We start from the raw sequence: 17,196 nt of genomic DNA, 5'->3' as shown, positions 1-17,196 counted from the left end.
CTTCACAGGGGTGGGCCACTGATCAAGCAGGGCACTTTCCTTATGAAAACCCAAATCTCTCATTTGGAAGCTAAAATTACATTTCATCTCCTAACAAACAATTTCAATATCAAACATTTCAATTGCATAACAATTCCATGTGACTCTGATAACTAGTGGGCGTATACTTTCTCAGGTACAGTTTATGTCGTCCTGTCATCAATTATAATGTCTCAGATGACAACTGAAATGAAATCCATACTCATTACGTTATCAAGCATATTTCCAACTGGTTTTATTACCAAAATATGGTTCCTTTCCCCATTTGTTTGATGTTCCCAGACTCTCTATATTTAACAGGACAGCAGTCCTTCAGTAGGGTCAGTAAGAGAGGGGAAGGGAGAAAGGTATTTATCGGGGGGGGGTCATAAACCTTACCCACAGGCCAACGTCATGACAGTAGTATACAGTATACTAAAATGAACTAATAATATGTAGTATATACTCATTAAGTATGTAGTATACAGTATACTAAAATGAACTAATAGTATGTAGTATATACTCATTAAGTATGTAGTATACAGTATACTAAAATGAACTAATAGTATGTAGTATATACTCATTAAATATGTAGTATATAGTATACTAAAATGAACTAATAGTATGTACTACATATTCATTAGATATGTTGTATACAGTATACTAAAATGAACTAATAGTATGTACTATATATTCATTAAATATGTAGTATACAGTATACTAAAATGAACTAATAGTATGTAGTATATACTCATTAGGTATGTAGTATACAGTATACTAAAATGAACTAATAGTATGTACTATATATTCATAAGTATGTAGTATACAGTATACTAACATGAACTAATAGTATGTAGTATATATTCATTAAGTATGTAGTATACAGTATACTAAAATGAACTAATAGTATGTAGTATATACTCATTAAGTATGTAGTATACAGTATGTTAGTATGGGTATTCGAACACAGCTCTAGACTCCCCTCTCCCCCTCATCTCTGCACACTAGACTGTCACCTCTAAACCAGAGACAATCACACAAACTCTGACTGTAGTCTATGGTCACACCCTCAAATGGCACCCTTCTCCTTATTTAATGTACTGCTTCCCCCACAGCTCTGGTCTAACGTAGTGCACTTCATAGAGAACAGGGTGCCAGTTGGGATTAGAGCCTATTTGTATGGACCCATATGCTACACGTGGACATGGGCCGGTTTCCTGTATCCATGGCGCTGGGTTGAAGTGTCAGCTTAGTGACCGTTGCTTAGCGACAGGCGGAGGACTGATCAGCGATTTTTTTATTTATTTTTATTTCACCTTTATTTAACCAGGTAGGCAATTTGAGAACAAGTTCTCATTTACAATTGCGACCTGGCCAAGATAAAGCAAAGCAGTTCGACAACATACAAAAACACAGAGTTACACATGGAGTAAAACAACATACAATCAATGATGCAGTAGAAAGAAAGAAATGATGCAGAAAGAACAGAACTGAACTGTTTGTTTTTCTTCACCCTGTTGTTTTGTTTACCTGTTCTGGTTTTTGTTTGGCACCCTATTCCCTATGTAGTGCGCTACTTTAGACCAGGGGCCTATTCCCTATGTAGTGCACTACTTTAGACCAGGACCCATAGGGCTCTGTATAGGGAATAGAATGCCATTTGGGACGGCCAAACCTACTCCTAGAGAGATACTACTGGCCGTGCAGGCTTTTCCTCCGATCCTGCTCTAACACACCTGATTCTACTAATCAGTCTAATCAGAACCTTGACTGGCAGAATGAGGTGTGTTAGAGCAGGGCTGAAGCAAAAGCCTGCAGATCCAGTAGCTCTCTGGGAGGAGGGTTGATATCATCAAGACAACTTTAGGTTCATACAGCATCAATTAGCTTTCTGATTGGTTACCTCACATATAAAGCAAGTTTAATGCTGTAAGCAGATTTCCTTTGTGTGTAGTTGTGTTTTCAACTGTAATCTCAGTCCATGATTTGATCTTGGTCACCCCTTTTAAATTCTTTGTCTGGTATTTCTAAACAGGTGTGTTATGATCCTGGCAGATGTGTGTATGAATGATCACGTAACAGGTGTGTATATGTAACAGGTGTGTGTGTAACAGGTGTATATGTAACAGGTGTGTGCAGTAAACTACCCAGAAACAGAATACTTTCTCTTTATCTGAGCCCGTGTGGCTCAGTTGGTAGAGCATGGTGTTTGCAACGCCAGGGTTGTGGGTTCGTTTCCCACGGAGGACCAGTACAAGAACATGTTTTATGAAATGTATGCATTCACTGCTGTAAGTCGCTCTAGATAAGAGCATCTGCTAAATGACTCAAAATATTTAAAAAAAAATTAAAAAATGTTATCATGTTAAAACTCAAACAAGAGCACTATGGAACCATTTTAAGAACCAAAAACTATATTTAATTGCTTCGAAAAATGTATTTCATTTTATTTGGAATGCTAAGCCAGACAAAATTAAACGTGCCTAATTATATAATGAATATGAGTTTGTGGGGCCAAAATGATTAAATATTAAAAAGCTTTAAACCTCTCACTAAAAGCTTCACTCATACATAAATTATACTTAATTAAACCCAAAATGGTTCTCCAGTAGATTATTAAGAAAAGCGCATCCGTTGTTCAAACATTGTTTTTTTGCCTTCATACAGATTACAACTTCTCATTTCTGACTAATTGAAAATGACATTTTGTTTAAAGTATCGCACTTTCTTAAACAAGCCATACAAAGCTGGTTACAATTTCAGTTTTATCCTTCGTAAACGATAGAAAAAAATATTAGAACAAATGTGATACGGGAATTAAGTTATCAATGTTCATAAACCGAACTTCAATTTAAGTACTCAGTTTGTATACCAGAAGGTGTAAGGTTCCGGTTGAAGGAAACAGACTGAGACCCAGTTTACAATGATCAGAACGTTAATCTACTGTAAGCCTCAAGGTTTCTCCCCTCCCTGGGTGGGGAGACATTCTTCCTGTTATCAGTTCCTCCGTGGTCACAAGTTGTCTGCTGTCTGTTAACAGTTCCCCTTTTCCTTGAATGTCTTGCTTACATTGCTAAATCATTAAGCTTTGAGTAAATTATTCTTCCACACACACATTAGTAAATTAATATTACAATCACGTGGTTATACATTTTCAGGGTGAAATCATTTAGCCAAACCTTTAATCATATAAATTCCATTACAAAATGTTAAGGTTAAACTCAAATATATTGATTAATAAAAAAAATTAAATGGTGTATTGGAGGCGAAGTCAGGTGCAGGAGAGCAGAGTATAATGAACAGGCACACTTTTATTATAGTTCCAAAAACGAGAGCACTACATAAATCAAACGCGCTCAAAACACGGAACATAAAAGTAAAGCGCGTAAACTAACACCACATAACAAGAAACAATTACACACAAAACATGATGGGAACCAGAGGGTTAAATACAAGTAGATAAATTGGGGAAATGAAAACCAGGGGTGTATGGAAACAAGACAAGACAAATGGATATATGAAAAATGGAGCGGCGATGGCTAGAAAGCCGGTGACGTCGATCGCCGAACGCCGCCCGAACAAGGAGAGGCGGAAGTCGTGACAAAAAAACATAATTTACGGGAGAAATTGTAAAAAAAATTGCATTATATTTATTAATGATATTATGAATAGAAATGGAGTTGTCACATATGCAGTTGTCGAAAATATATGGGAATATCTGCTCAATCCACATTTACAACCAACTGATTGCAGCACTACCACAAAAATGGAGGAGGCAAGTGGAAAAGGGAGAAGGTAGGGAACTTGTTTGCCTGCCATATATTAATGATACAAATTGGCTGAAAGGAACTGGCATAAATGGAAAAATATACCAGTTTCATCTGAGGACCAAAATGTTGACAGCTGCACCATACAGGATGAAAAATAAATGGGAGGAGATTTTCAATGTACCAATTCCATGGCACACGGTTTATGAACTGGTACAAAAAAAACGACACTTGACTCAACACTTAGAGTTTTTCAATTAAAATGATTATATACAATTCTTGCCACCAACAGAATGCTTAAACTGAACCTTACAAATATCAGTGTTGGGTGGTTTGGAAAACCACAGTCAGTCAATAAATAACACAATAATACTCGCAGGAAATGTTTACATCTTTAGCTCTCAATCTGTGGATAATATACGATTAGAAAGATTCAAACATTTTGTAAAACATCACATCCCAATTTAAAAATATATGGCATATGGAAATGTGTATGTATATATGTATATGTACGTATGTGTAGATAAAAAGCTGGGGGAAAAAACTAAAGATATTTGTCCTCAGAAGAGGTAAAAAAATATATGTATTTTTTTGTTTGTTGCTTTTTTGACAAAGATTTGACAAAGATTTACAGCTATGAGCAACACCATGGGGTGTATTAATTAGTCACCCACCGTAGCACAACGTTTTGCAACAAAAAAATTGTTTCTTTTGGAAAAAGTCAGGTAGGTCCCTACCTGTTTTAGGGGGAAAGCACTCAGTGTAATCCTAAACGTTGAGTAGGAGTTTTGATCTAGGATCAGGTCTCTAATGAATACACCGCATGGTGTTGAATAGGAGGGTTGATCTAGGATCAGGTCTGTTTCCTAGTGAATACACCCCATGGTGTTGAATAGGAGGGTTGATCTAGGATCAGGTCTGTTTCCTAGTGAATACACCCCATGGTGTTGAATAGGAGGGTTGATCTAGGATCAGGTCTGTTTCCTAGTGAATACACCCCATGGTGTTGAATAGGAGGGTTGATCTAGGACCAGGTCTGTTTCCTAGTGAATACACCCCATGGTGTTGAATAGGAGGGTTGATCTAGGATCAGGTCTGTTTCCTAGTGAATACACCCCATGGTGTTGAGTAGGAGGGTTGATCTAGGATCAGGTCTGTTTCCTAGTGAATACACCCCATGGTGTTGAATAGGAGGGTTGATCTAGGATCAGGTCTGTTTCCTAGTGAATACACCCCATGGTGTTGAATAGGAGGGTTGATCTAGGATCAGGTCTCCCCGGTCCAAATGATTAAGATTATAATTCTCATCCACTGTTATGAACCGGCTCATAGTCCGTAACAAAGAGGGAGACAACGTGGAGATATAGAAAAACATATTTATTAAATAAAGTCAACTATATACAAGTAACAATGTGGTGTGTAGTCAGTAGTGGAAGTGAGTGGATGTGTTCACAGATGGTGATAATGAGGGCTGTTGAAAGGTGCCAAAACAAATGAACACAACGAAGCCCCAAAATGCCACAACCAAAAATAACAGTGTGTCTGGGTGGAGAGAGTCTCCTCAATGAATGGGGGAAAGGTGTATTTATCCCCGGGACACAGCCGAGCCCAGGTGTGTCCCATTTCACTGACGACCCTTCCAGCTCTGCCCACCGACATCCTATTAAAGAAAACAAGATCAAAGAGAAAGAATTCTGCAGACAGAGTGGGAGGGTCGTCACAGTGTGACAGAGCGGGAGGGTCGTCACAGTGTGACAGAGCGGGAGGGTCGTCACAGTGTGACAGAGCGGGAGGGTCGTCACAGTGTGACAGAGCGGGAGGGTCGTCACAGTGTGACAGAGCGGGAGGGTCGTCACAGTGTGACAGAGCGGGAGGGTCGTCACAGTGTGACAGAGCGGGAGGGTCGTCACAGTGTGACAGAGCGGGAGGGTCGTCACAGTGTGACAGAGCGGGAGGGTCGTCACAGTGTGACAGAGCGGGAGGGTCGTCACAGTGTGACAGAGCGGGAGGGTCGTCACAGTGTGACAGAGCGGGAGGGTCGTCACAGAGTGACAGAGCGGGAGGGTCGTCACAGTGTGACAGAATGGGAGGGTCGTCAGAGTGTGACAGAGTGGGAGGGTCGTCACAGTGTGACAGAATGGGAGGGTCGTCACAGTGTGACAGAGCGGGAGGGTCGTCACAGTGTGACAGAGCGGGAGGGTCGTCACAGAGTGACAGAGCGGGAGGGTCGTCACAGTGTGACAGAATGGGAGGGTCGTCAGAGTGTGACAGAGCGGGAGGGTCGTCAAACACACACAATATATAAAATGTTTTTTTCTCCATAACATTTGTGCACTGTTACTATCCATTCTACCATTAGGTTGGTAGCCCAACACTGTTACTATCCATTCTACCATTAGGTTGGTAGCCCAACACTGTTACTATCCATTCTACCATTAGGTTGGTACTCCAACACTGTTACTATCCATTCTACCATTAGGTTGGTAGCCCAACACTGATACTATCCATTCTACCATTAGGTTGGTACTCCAACACTGTTACTATCCATTCTACCATTAGGTTGGTACCCCAACACTGATACTATCCATTCTACCATTAGGTTGGTACTCCAACACTGTTACTATCCATTCTACCATTAGGTTGGTACTCCAACACTGTTGATCTGAAGCAGTGAACAAAGACAGGGGTCCAGCTCCCCAAGAAGGTTGATCATCCTGGAACTTGACTCAGTTCCTTTTCTCAACACCATGTCGATGATGTCACGAGCCTTCCCTGTAGCTCAGTTGGTAGAGCATGGTGTTTGCAACACCAGGGTTGTGGGTTCGATTCCCACGGGGGGCCAGCACAGAAAAAAAATGTATGAAATGTATGCATTCACTACTGTAAGTTGCTCTGGATAAGAGTGTCTGCTAAATGACTAAAATAAAATGAAAAAAATGACGTGCCTTCTCTGCCCTCTCAGCTATCCCCTATAGTGAGTCCATTTCCTCACTTCCTTCAGACAGAGTGAGTTGTAATCCCATAAAGAATCTAAGGAAGGTCTTTGGTCAAGATGTCAACATGGTGGTGTGTATCTTTGACTAGCCTGACTATCAGCCTCCCCATCTGTATAGGACAAAAGATCATTCCAGTTCATTCCCTTAATTGTGTTTTCAAAATCATGTTGTGGAAATTCTTTCACACAGAGACACTCGAAGTCAATCTGAAATGAATCATTGTTTATTGTCAGTGAGCTGGAGAGGTTCCAACCAATCAGGAGCTCTCCCTGGTCAGACCCAACTCAATGCACCATAGAACACATGTCAATCAGGAACTCTCCCTGGTCAGACCCAACTCAATGCACCATAGTACACATGTCAATCAGGATCTCTCCCGGGTCAGACCCAGCAGTTGTCTTATATACGGCTATACACAGACAAGTTATATTTGCATGATTTAGCATAATTAATGAATCATTACCGTTTTGTTCCATTCATGTGACCGACCAATACTGGTTCATAACATTTGACAGACCAATACTGGTTCATAACATTTAACAGACCAACACCTCACCAGTCTTCTTCTCTCTAAGCTGAGACCTTGAAACTGAGATATCTCGTTCTCAAAACAACGTCTGGGCTTACTGCCAAATTACAGCTACTGATAGTGAGGATTTGTACAGTCAGCCACTTGATGAACACACAAATTAGTTTATAGAACAGCACATGAATAAAACACAGACATTTGTTAAAAGAATAGCACAAACATAAACATTTCCCTTACAATCATTTAAGTGTCTTTGTCCACAGACCAGGAGACAGGCCTCAGCATCTTCAGATTAGGTGAAGAAGTGTCTTTGTCCACAGACTAGGAGACAGGCCTCAGCATCTTCAGATTAGGTGAAGAAGTGTCTTTGTCCACAGACTAGGAGACAGGCCTCAGCATCTTCAGATTAGGTGAAGAAGTGTCTTTGTCCACAGACTAGGAGACAGGCCTCAGCATCTTCAGATTAGGTGCTATAAGACAGAGGATGGAGGAGAAGGGAAGAGAGAGGTCAGAAAGTATGCAGAAGAATGAGGAGTGAGATACACCTGAGATAATTATGTGATGATGGTCCTATGATACACCTGAGATAATGATGTGATGATGGTCCTATGATACACCTGAGATAATGATGTGATGATGGTCCTATGATACACCTGAGATAATGATGTGATGATGGTCCTATGATACACCTGAGATAATGATGTGATGATGTTCCTATGATACCCCTGAGATAATGATGTGATGATGGTCCTATGATAGAACTATAATAAGATACATTTATTACAGGCAGCAACACAAAAACATGCTTCCATTCTGAAAAATACTTTCTCTTTGATCTGGGTAGCTATGTTTTTATTTGACCTATATTTAATCATTCCACATATTCAAGGGAGGGAGAAAAGAAAACGGTCTTACCTAGATTCACTCAAGTACTTAACAAGATGGTGTTCATGTTCAATGAGAGCTTTGAGACAAGCTCCCGTCACTTCTGGTCCTTTAGGGAGGACTGATCTCAGTAGTTCTCTCATTCGGTCCTGTTCAGTTGTTTCAGCTTTTATTCTGGAGTACTCTTCATCACCAATCATTCTCTTTGACCGCAGAACATCTGCTATTGGCATTGGGTTTTTGACTCCCTGAATGAGTATAGCCCTGTGATTCTGAAGAAACTCCTCAGCAGGAATCCCAATGAGTATTAATGCTGAAGGGGGGATCAATTAAATGAATATGTCTTTAGGGTGAACAGCAGCTGTTTCTACATCATGCAGTCTCTCCAGTTATCATTCCCCTGATAGTCATTTATTGAATAGAGCTGACTCCAGGGTTGTGGTCAATTCCAATTGAAGTCAGTCAATAAAAAATAAATAAAATTACTATTCTGTTTATTGAGAAGTCATTGAAAGTAGATGCCCTTTTCCAGTTATTGAATTGGAATTTCAGTTTACTTCCTGAAATGACTGATTTATTTGGAATTGACACCTACCCTGGCTGACACGATTGCCTATTCTACATAACATACAGAGCCTTGCAAAAGTGTTCATACCCCTTGGATTTCTCTATTGTGTTACATAGTGGGATTAAAATGGATTTAGTTGTAATGTTTTGTCATCAATCTACTGAAAATAGTCTGTAATGTCAAAGTGGACATGTTCCCCATACATACAATATCTGGAAGTATTACATTTCAAGCACAGATTCAACTATATACAAAGACCAGGGATGTTTTTGAAAGCCTCGTGAAGAAGGGCAGTGATTGGTAGATGGGTAACAATAACAAAATCAGACATTTAATAATTATGCTGTGGATTACATATTAAACATTTACATTACATTACATTTAAGTCATTTAGCAGACGCTCTTATCCAGAGCGACTTACAAAATGGTGCATTCACCTTATGATATCCAGTGGAACAACCACTTTACAATAGTGCATCTAAATATTTTAAGGGGGGGGGGGGGGTTAGAAGGATTACTTTATCCTATCCTAGGTATTCCTTAAAGAGGTGGGGTTTCAGGTGTCTCCGGAAGGTGGTGATTGACTCCGCTGTCCTGGCGTCGTGAGGGAGCTTGTTCCACCATTGGGGTGCCAGAGCAGCGAACAGTTTTGACTGGGCTGAGCGGGAACTGTGCTTCCTCAGAGGTAGGGGGGCCAGCAGGCCAGTGGTGGATGAACGCAGTGCCCTTGTTTGGGTGTAGGGCCTGATCAGAGCCTGAAGGTATGGAGGTGCCGTTCCCTTCACAGCTCCGTAGGCAATCACCATGGTCTTGTAGCGGATGCGAGCTTCAACTGGAAGCCAGTGGAGAGAGCGGAGGAGCGGGGTGACGTGAGAGAACTTGGGAAGGTTGAACACCAGACGGGCTGCGGCGTTCTGGATGAGTTGTAGGGGTTTAATGGCACAGGCAGGGAGCCCAGCCAACAGCGAGTTGCAGTAATCCAGACGGGAGATGACAAGTGCCTGGATTAGGACCTGCGCCGCTTCCTGTGTGAGGCAGGGTCGTACTCTGCGAATGTTGTAGAGCATGAACCTACAGGATCGGGTCACCGCCTTGATGTTAGTGGAGAACGACAGGGTGTTGTCCAGGATCACGCCAAGGTTCTTAGCACTCTGGGAGGAGGACACAAGGGAGTTGTCAACCGTGATGGCGAGATCATGGAACGGGCAGTCCTTCCCCGGGAGGAAGAGCAGCTCCGTCTTGCCGAGGTTCAGCTTGAGCTGGTGATCCGTCATCCACACTGATATGTCTGACAGACATGCAGAGATGCGATTCGCCGCCTGGTTATCAGAAGGGGGAAAGGAGAAGATTAATTGTGTGTCGTCTGCATAGCAATGATAGGAGAGACCATGTGAGGATATGACAGAGCCAAGTGACTTGGTGTATAGCGAGAATAGGAGAGGGCCTAGAACAGAGCCCTGGGGGACACCAGTGGTGAGAGCGCATGGTGCGGAGACAGATTCTCGCCACGCCACCTGGTAGGAGCGACCTGTCAGGTAGGACGCAATCCAAGCGTGGGCCGCGCCGGAGATGCCCAACTCGGAGAGGGTGGAGAGGAGGATCTGATGGTTCACAGTATCAAAGGCAGCAGATAGGTCTAGAAGTATGAGAGCAGAGGAGAGAGAGTTAGCTTTAGCAGTGCGGAGAGCCTCCGTGACACAGAGAAGAGCAGTCTCAGTTGAATGCCCAGTCTTGAAACCTGACTGATTAGGATCAAGAAGGTCATTCTGAGAGAGATAGCAGGAGAGCTGGCCAAGGACGGCACGTTCAAGAGTTTTGGAGAGAAAAGAAAGAAGGGATACTGGTCTGTAGTTGTTGACATCGGAGGGATCGAGTGTAGGTTTTTTCAGAAGGGGTGCAACTCTCGCTCTCTTGAAGACGGAAGGGACGTAGCCAGCGGTCAAGGATGAGTTGATGAGCGAGGTGAGGAAGGGGAGAAGGTCTCCGCAAATGGTCTGGAGAAGAGAGGAGGGGATAGGGTCAAGTGGGCAGGTTGTTGGGCGGCCGGCCGTCACAAGACGCGAGATTTCATCTGGAGAGAGAGGGGAGAAAGAGGTCAAAGCACAGGGTAGGGCAGTGTGAGCAGGACCAGCGGTGTCGTTTGACTTAGCAAACGAGGATCGGATATCGTCAACCTTCTTTTCAAAATGGTTGACGAAGTCATCCGCAGAGAGGGAGGAGGGGGGGGGAGGGGGAGGAGGATTCAGGAGGGAGGAGAAGGTAGCAAAGAGCTTCCTAGGGTTAGAGGCAGATGCTTGGAATTTAGAGTGGTAGAAAGTGGCTTTAGCAGCAGAGACAGAAGAGGAGAATGTAGAGAGGAGTGAGTGAAAGGATGCCAGGTCCGCAGGGAGGCGAGTTTTCCTCCATTTCCGCTCGGCTGCCCGGAGCCCTGTTCTGTGAGCTCGTAGTGAGTCGTCGAGCCACGGAGCAGGAGGGGAGGACCGAGCCGGCCTGGAGGATAGGGGACAGAGAAAATCAAAGGATGCAGAAAGGGAGGAGAGGAGGGTTGAGGAGGCAGAATCAGGAGATAGGTTGGAGAAGGTTTGAGCAGAGGGAAGAGATGATAGGATGGAAGAGGAGAGAGTAGCGGGAGAGAGAGAGCGAAGGTTGGGACGGCGCAATACCATCCGAGTAGGGGCAGAGTGAGAAGTGTTGGATAAGAGCAAGAGGGAAAAGGATACAAGGTAGTGGTCGGAGATTTGGAGGGGAGTTGCAATGAGATTAGTGGAAGAACAGCATCTAGTAAAGATGAGGTCAAGCGTATTGCCTGCCTTGTGAGTAGGGGGGGAAGGTGAGAGGGTGAGGTCAAAAGAGGAGAGGAGTGGAAAGAAGGAGGCAGAGAGTCACCCAGAACTGTGAGAGGTGAGCCATCCTCAGGAAAGGAACTTATCAAGGCCACCAATAAACCACCCAGACACATCAAAGATAGTCGTCCTTCTGAACTGAGTTGCAGGACAGGAAGGAAACTGCTCAGGGACGTCACCATCAGGACACTGGTGAATTTAAAACAGTTCCAGAGTTAAATGTCTGTGATGGGAGAAAACTGAGGATGGATCAACAACATTGTAGTGACTCCATAATAACGACTTAAATGACAGAGTGAAAAGAAGAATACAAATATACAGAATAAAAATATTCCAAAACATGCATCTTATATGCAACAAGGTACTAAAGTAATACTGTTAAAAACATCTACAAAGGAAGACACTTTTTGGCCTAAATGCAAAGCCTCATGTTTGGGGCAAATCCAACACATCACTGAGTAACTGCCTCCTTATTTTCAAGCATGGTGGTGGCTGCATCATAGTATGGGTATGTTTGTCATCAGCAAATACTGGGTAGTTTTTCAGGATAAAAATAAATGGAATGGAGCTAAGAATAGGCAAAATCCTAGAGGAAAACCTGCTTCAGTCTGCTTTCCACCAGACACTGGGAGAGGAATTCACCTTTCAACAGAACAATAACCTACATAACAAGGCCAAATCTACACTTGAGCTGCTTACCAAGAAGACATTGAATGTTCCTGAGTGGCCACGTTACAGTTCTGACTTAAATCTGCTTGTAAATCTATGGAAAGATTTAAATGGCTGTCTAGCCATGATCTCCAACATCTTGACAGAGCTTGAAGAATTATGAAAATAATAATGGGCTAATATTGTACAATCCAGGTGTGGAAAGCTCTTAGAGACTTACCCAAGAAGACTTCCAGCTGTAATCGCTGCCAAAGGTGTTTCTAAGTATTGACTCGGGGGGCTGAATACTTATGGAACGACTATTTTAGGTATTTCATTTCTATCAATCTAAATATATATATTCTTTGACATTTGAGTATTTTGTGTAGATTGTCGTCAAGAAATGACAATGAAATCCCTTTTAATCCCACTGTTAAACAAAATGTGACGCAGATAAGGCTCTGTATTTATGTCTGAATGTTTTATATCATTACACCCCACTGAACATGACTCATGAAGACCTTCATCACCCCACTGAACATGACTCATGAAGACCTTCATCACCCCACTGAACATGACTCATGAAGACCTTCATCACCCCACTGAACATGACTCATGAAGACCTTCAGTGTCCTTCATCACAACTTGAAGAGATGTTAGCTCTGTAACCCGTTTTATAAACCTCATCCACAAAAACAAGCTTACATGTTGGATGAGAGTCTTTGCTGTATACATCTGAAAGACAAACAATAGAAAATATCATAAAACATTTTAAAAGCATCTGTTAGAAAAGGACATTGATGATTGACATACTGTTTATGTCTAGTATTTCTTACCTTTTGATACCACTGATTTCCATACTGTCCTCTCATCTTCCCCGATTAATTCCATCTCAATGTCAACCCCTGTGTTTCTCATAATCATCTGACAACAGCTTGGTGTGGTGTCTGCAGGTAACAGCTGAATCTTCTGTAGAAGGCCCATATGGTGCAACGATTGAGACAACAGACAAGAGATAGAAAGAAATAGTGAAATAGAATGACATTCCAGTTATTCATATACAATATGACAGATTCATGTCCTCAGCCTGCTAAAACTGCACCTCTGGATTGATGGAAGTGGAGTGGGGATTCTTGAATGCAAACAAACTGTTCAGCTTTAAGGGCCCGTTTGGACTTGACAGGACGAATTCTGAAAATCCTTTGGACACCTGATCTTTCTCCCGTTCCCGAACAGCCTACAAAATGAGCAATGTAGTAGTCAGTCAGAACAATGTAGTCTCGTAATTCACACAACATGCAATCCATTTTTGTCAACAACAAAAAATGTGTAGACTATTGTTCTACTATCCCTATTTTACCAGGATAATATTTTAAAGGTGTACCAGGTAAGTTGACTGAGAAGAGATTTCCTCTTTTACAGCAACGACCTGGGGAAGAGTTACAGGGAAGAGGAGAGGGGATTAATGAGCCAATTGGAAGCTGGGGATGATTAGGTAGCCATGATAGTATGAGGGCCAAATTGGGAGTTGAGCCAGGACACCGGGTTAACACCCCTACTCTTATGATAAGTGCCATGGGATCTTTAGTGACCATGGAGAGGACACCCATTTAACATCCCATCTGAAAGACAGCACCCTACACAGGGCAATGTCCCCATCACTGCCCAGGGGCATTGGGTTCTCCTTCGACCAGAGGGAGGAGTGCTGTCTACTGGCTCTTCAAATGAATGAGACAAAAATAGATTTCTCACAGAGCTGCATGTTGTCTTTGTAATCTAGAGATTTTCAACAAACTATCAGCTTTCCTTCAGTAAGTTTCAACATACTGTTGTCACTTCAGTGAAAGTGCCTCACCTCTTTCTGACTGGAGTTTCTGAGGAGCAGGTACAGCCTTGAAATGACTGTTGACCTTTTTACTGCCATATAGAGGACCACGTCACAGTGGACATCTATGTTCAAAGACAGTAATCTCAGTATAACAGAGATAAGTGAGAACTTGGGATGGAGAATTTTAGCATGGAATCTGGTAACCTCATGCACTTCCTCTAAAGACACTCCATGTTCCTCTACATGAAGAATCTTCATCTCATTCCTCAGGGACGGGTTGGTCCCTGAACAACACAATAAAAAGGAGACAGAAAGACAAATATTGTATTATTAATCCAACTAAAACACAAAGAATATGCAGTATCAGATCACAGTAAACTCAAACTCCCAGAATAGTTCATTCATTCATTCAGGAAGTGAAACTCAGTTACATGAAAATGTCTTTCTGAATACTATTTCTATATGGTTTTACCTAAACAGACACAGTGTGGCAGATGAACTTCCTCCAGTTCACCTAACTCCATAGTGATGTCCAGCAATGGACCACCTTGTGTGTACTGCATGTCTTTCAGAAGGTGACTGTAGGGTTCCCAGTTCCTGAAGTGATACTTCAGAATGACATCTCTCTCACACAGCCAGCGGAGCCCAGACACTGTGCACTCATAACTCCCTTTGGGTGTCCTGTGCCTGAGGGCAACAACAAGATATGGTAGAGAGGGTCAATCGTCAAATGGAGAGGTTGGATTAGAAGACTACTCCCAAAGGTAATGGGGAAATACACTAGCAAGTGGAATGAAATGTTAAAAGTAGTTATTTTACCTGAACATTGTCACTCCCTGGACAGTGGAAGTCAAGGGTTCAATCTGAAGCCAGTGTGTGGAGTCCTGAACAAGGACAAGCATGCCAGTAATACATATGGGGCCTGTTTCCTGGACACAGATTGAGTCTAGTGCTGGACTAAAAAGCATACTCAATGGAAGTTTCAATAGAAAGATCTTATCAGTCCAGGACTAGACTTAATCTGTGTCTGGGAAACTGGCCCATTAACCAAAGTAACTAATCTAATGTATTTATTCAATGTTACTGTCACGAGTACTGTCTTCAAATTTCCTGTCATATAGGAGCCAAGGCGCAGCGTGCCGGTAATTCCACATACTTTAATAGAAGTGAAACCGAACAAAAACAATTAACAGGATAAACAGAAATGAACGTGACACAACTGCAGTACACACAAAACACTCATAGAAAGAATAATAATCCACAAACAGGTTGGGAAAAGGCTGCCTAAGTATGATTCCTAATCAGAGACAACGATAGACAGCTGCCTCTGATTAGGAACCATACTCGGCTCAAAACAAAGAAATAGACATCATAGAAAGCCCACCCCACACCCTGACCTAACCACATAGAGAAACAAACCCTCTCTCTCTCAGGTGAGGCGTGACAGTTACATGGAATGCTGGTGATTTATCAATTCAACTGTCAAATAAAAAAATATGACAATAGCTAAAATCCTGCATGACTACAAGCAGAACACAGGACTGTCTATATCCCAGTATGAATGGTTGGTCAGTACACACCTGGCTTTGAGACTGTGTTTATATTACTAAAGCAGAACACAGGACTGTCTATATCCCAGTATGAATGGTTGGTCAGTACACACCTGGCTTTGAGACTGTGTTTATATTACTAAAGCAGAACACAGGACTGTCTATATCCCAGTATGAATGGTTGGTCAGTACACACCTGGCTTTGAGACTGTGTTTATATTTCTAAAGCAGAACACAGGAATGTCTATATCCCAGTATGAATGGTTGGTCAGTACACACCTGGCTTTGAGACTGTGCCTGACTCCTGCAGGTATGTAAAAGTAAGAATTGACATTATGACTTACCTGAACATGGTCACAAGTCTTACAGCTCTGAGGAATCCCTGAAGTCAAAAGTAGCTGTTCTATAAAACATATTTAAATACAAGTAATTAGACTGTCAAGCAACCAGACGCATTTATGAAATTGCTTATTTCAGTTACTAATAACCATGCACCCATTAATAACTGACTGTAAACGCTGTTAAATTACCATGGATTGATGAGGAATTAAAAATGATATGGTTGAGAGGGAAAAGGAATGACAGACTACTGAGGGCAGTAGGGGCTGCGCTACCCCCTGAAAAATCAGAATGAAATAAATATATATATACATACAGTGGGGGAAAAAAGTATTTGATCCCCTGCTGATTTTGTACGTTTGCCCACTGACAAAGAAATGATCAGTCTATAATTTTAATGGTAGGTTCATTTGAACAGTGAGAGACAGAATAACAACAAAAATCCCCCAAAAAATCCAGAAAAACGCATGTCAAAAATGTTATAAAATGATTTGCATTTTAATGAAGGAAATAAGTATTTGATCCCTCTGCAAAACATGACTTAGTACTTGGTGGCAAAACCCTTGTTGGCAATCAGAGGTCAGACATTTCTTGTAGTTGCTCACCAGGTTTGCACACATCTCAGGAGGGATTTTTGTCCCACTCCCATTTGCAGATCTTCTCCAAGTCATTAAGGTTTCGAGGCTGACGTTTGGCAACTCGAACCTTCAGCTCCCTCCACAGATTTTCTATGGGATTAAGGTCTGGAGACTGGCTAGGCCACTCCAGGACCTTAATGTGCTTCTTGTTGAGCCACTCCTTTGTTGCCTTGGCTGTGTGTTTTGGGTCATTATCATGCTGGAATACCCATCCATGACCCATTTTCAATGCCCTGGCTGAGGGAAGGAGGTTCTCACCCAAGATTTGACGGTACATGGCCCTGTCCATCGTCCCTTGATGCGGTGAAGTTGTCCTGTCCCCTTACCAGAAAAACAAACCCAAAGCATAATGTTTCCACCTCCATGTTTGACAGTGGAGATGGTGTTCTTGGGGTCATAGGCAGCATTCCTCCTCCTCCAAACACGGCGAGTTGAGTTGATGCCAAAAAGCTCCATTTTGGTCTCATCTGACCACAACACTTTCACCAGTTGTATTCTGAATCATTCAGATGTTCATTGGCAAACTTCAGACGGGCATGTATATGTATTCTTTAGCAGGGGGACCTTGCGGGCGCTGCAGGATTTCA

At 42.3% G+C, this 17,196-nt stretch overlaps 1 protein-coding gene across 2 annotated transcripts in view; it reads right to left on the bottom strand.

The window, feature by feature from the left end:
• Positions 1 to 6,988: 6,988 nt before the first annotated feature.
• The window catches only part of LOC123735926 (uncharacterized), a 45,185-nt gene continuing 34,977 nt past the window's right edge, over positions 6,989 to 17,196 (bottom strand). For both annotated transcript variants that reach the window (XM_082978222.1, XM_082978223.1), the window contains 9 exons: positions 15,977 to 16,035; positions 14,902 to 14,966; positions 14,555 to 14,769; positions 14,110 to 14,366; positions 13,357 to 13,491; positions 13,091 to 13,223; positions 12,960 to 12,989; positions 8,226 to 8,508; positions 6,989 to 7,780 (listed from right to left, as the gene is read on the bottom strand). In XM_082978222.1, coding sequence (XP_082834348.1) covers positions 7,774 to 7,780; positions 8,226 to 8,508; positions 12,960 to 12,989; positions 13,091 to 13,223; positions 13,357 to 13,491; positions 14,110 to 14,366; positions 14,555 to 14,769; positions 14,902 to 14,966; positions 15,977 to 16,035 — 1,184 coding nt within the window. In that variant the 3' untranslated portion in view covers positions 6,989 to 7,773. The remainder of the gene's footprint in view (positions 7,781 to 8,225; positions 8,509 to 12,959; positions 12,990 to 13,090; positions 13,224 to 13,356; positions 13,492 to 14,109; positions 14,367 to 14,554; positions 14,770 to 14,901; positions 14,967 to 15,976; positions 16,036 to 17,196) is intronic.

Source organism: Salmo salar, chromosome 08 (assembly GCF_965601325.2).
Source record: "Salmo salar chromosome 08, fSalSal1, whole genome shotgun sequence".
NCBI lineage: Eukaryota > Metazoa > Chordata > Actinopteri > Salmoniformes > Salmonidae > Salmo > Salmo salar.
Note: the sequence above shows the minus strand (reverse complement) of the source record. Positions and strands in the feature narration are given on the sequence as shown.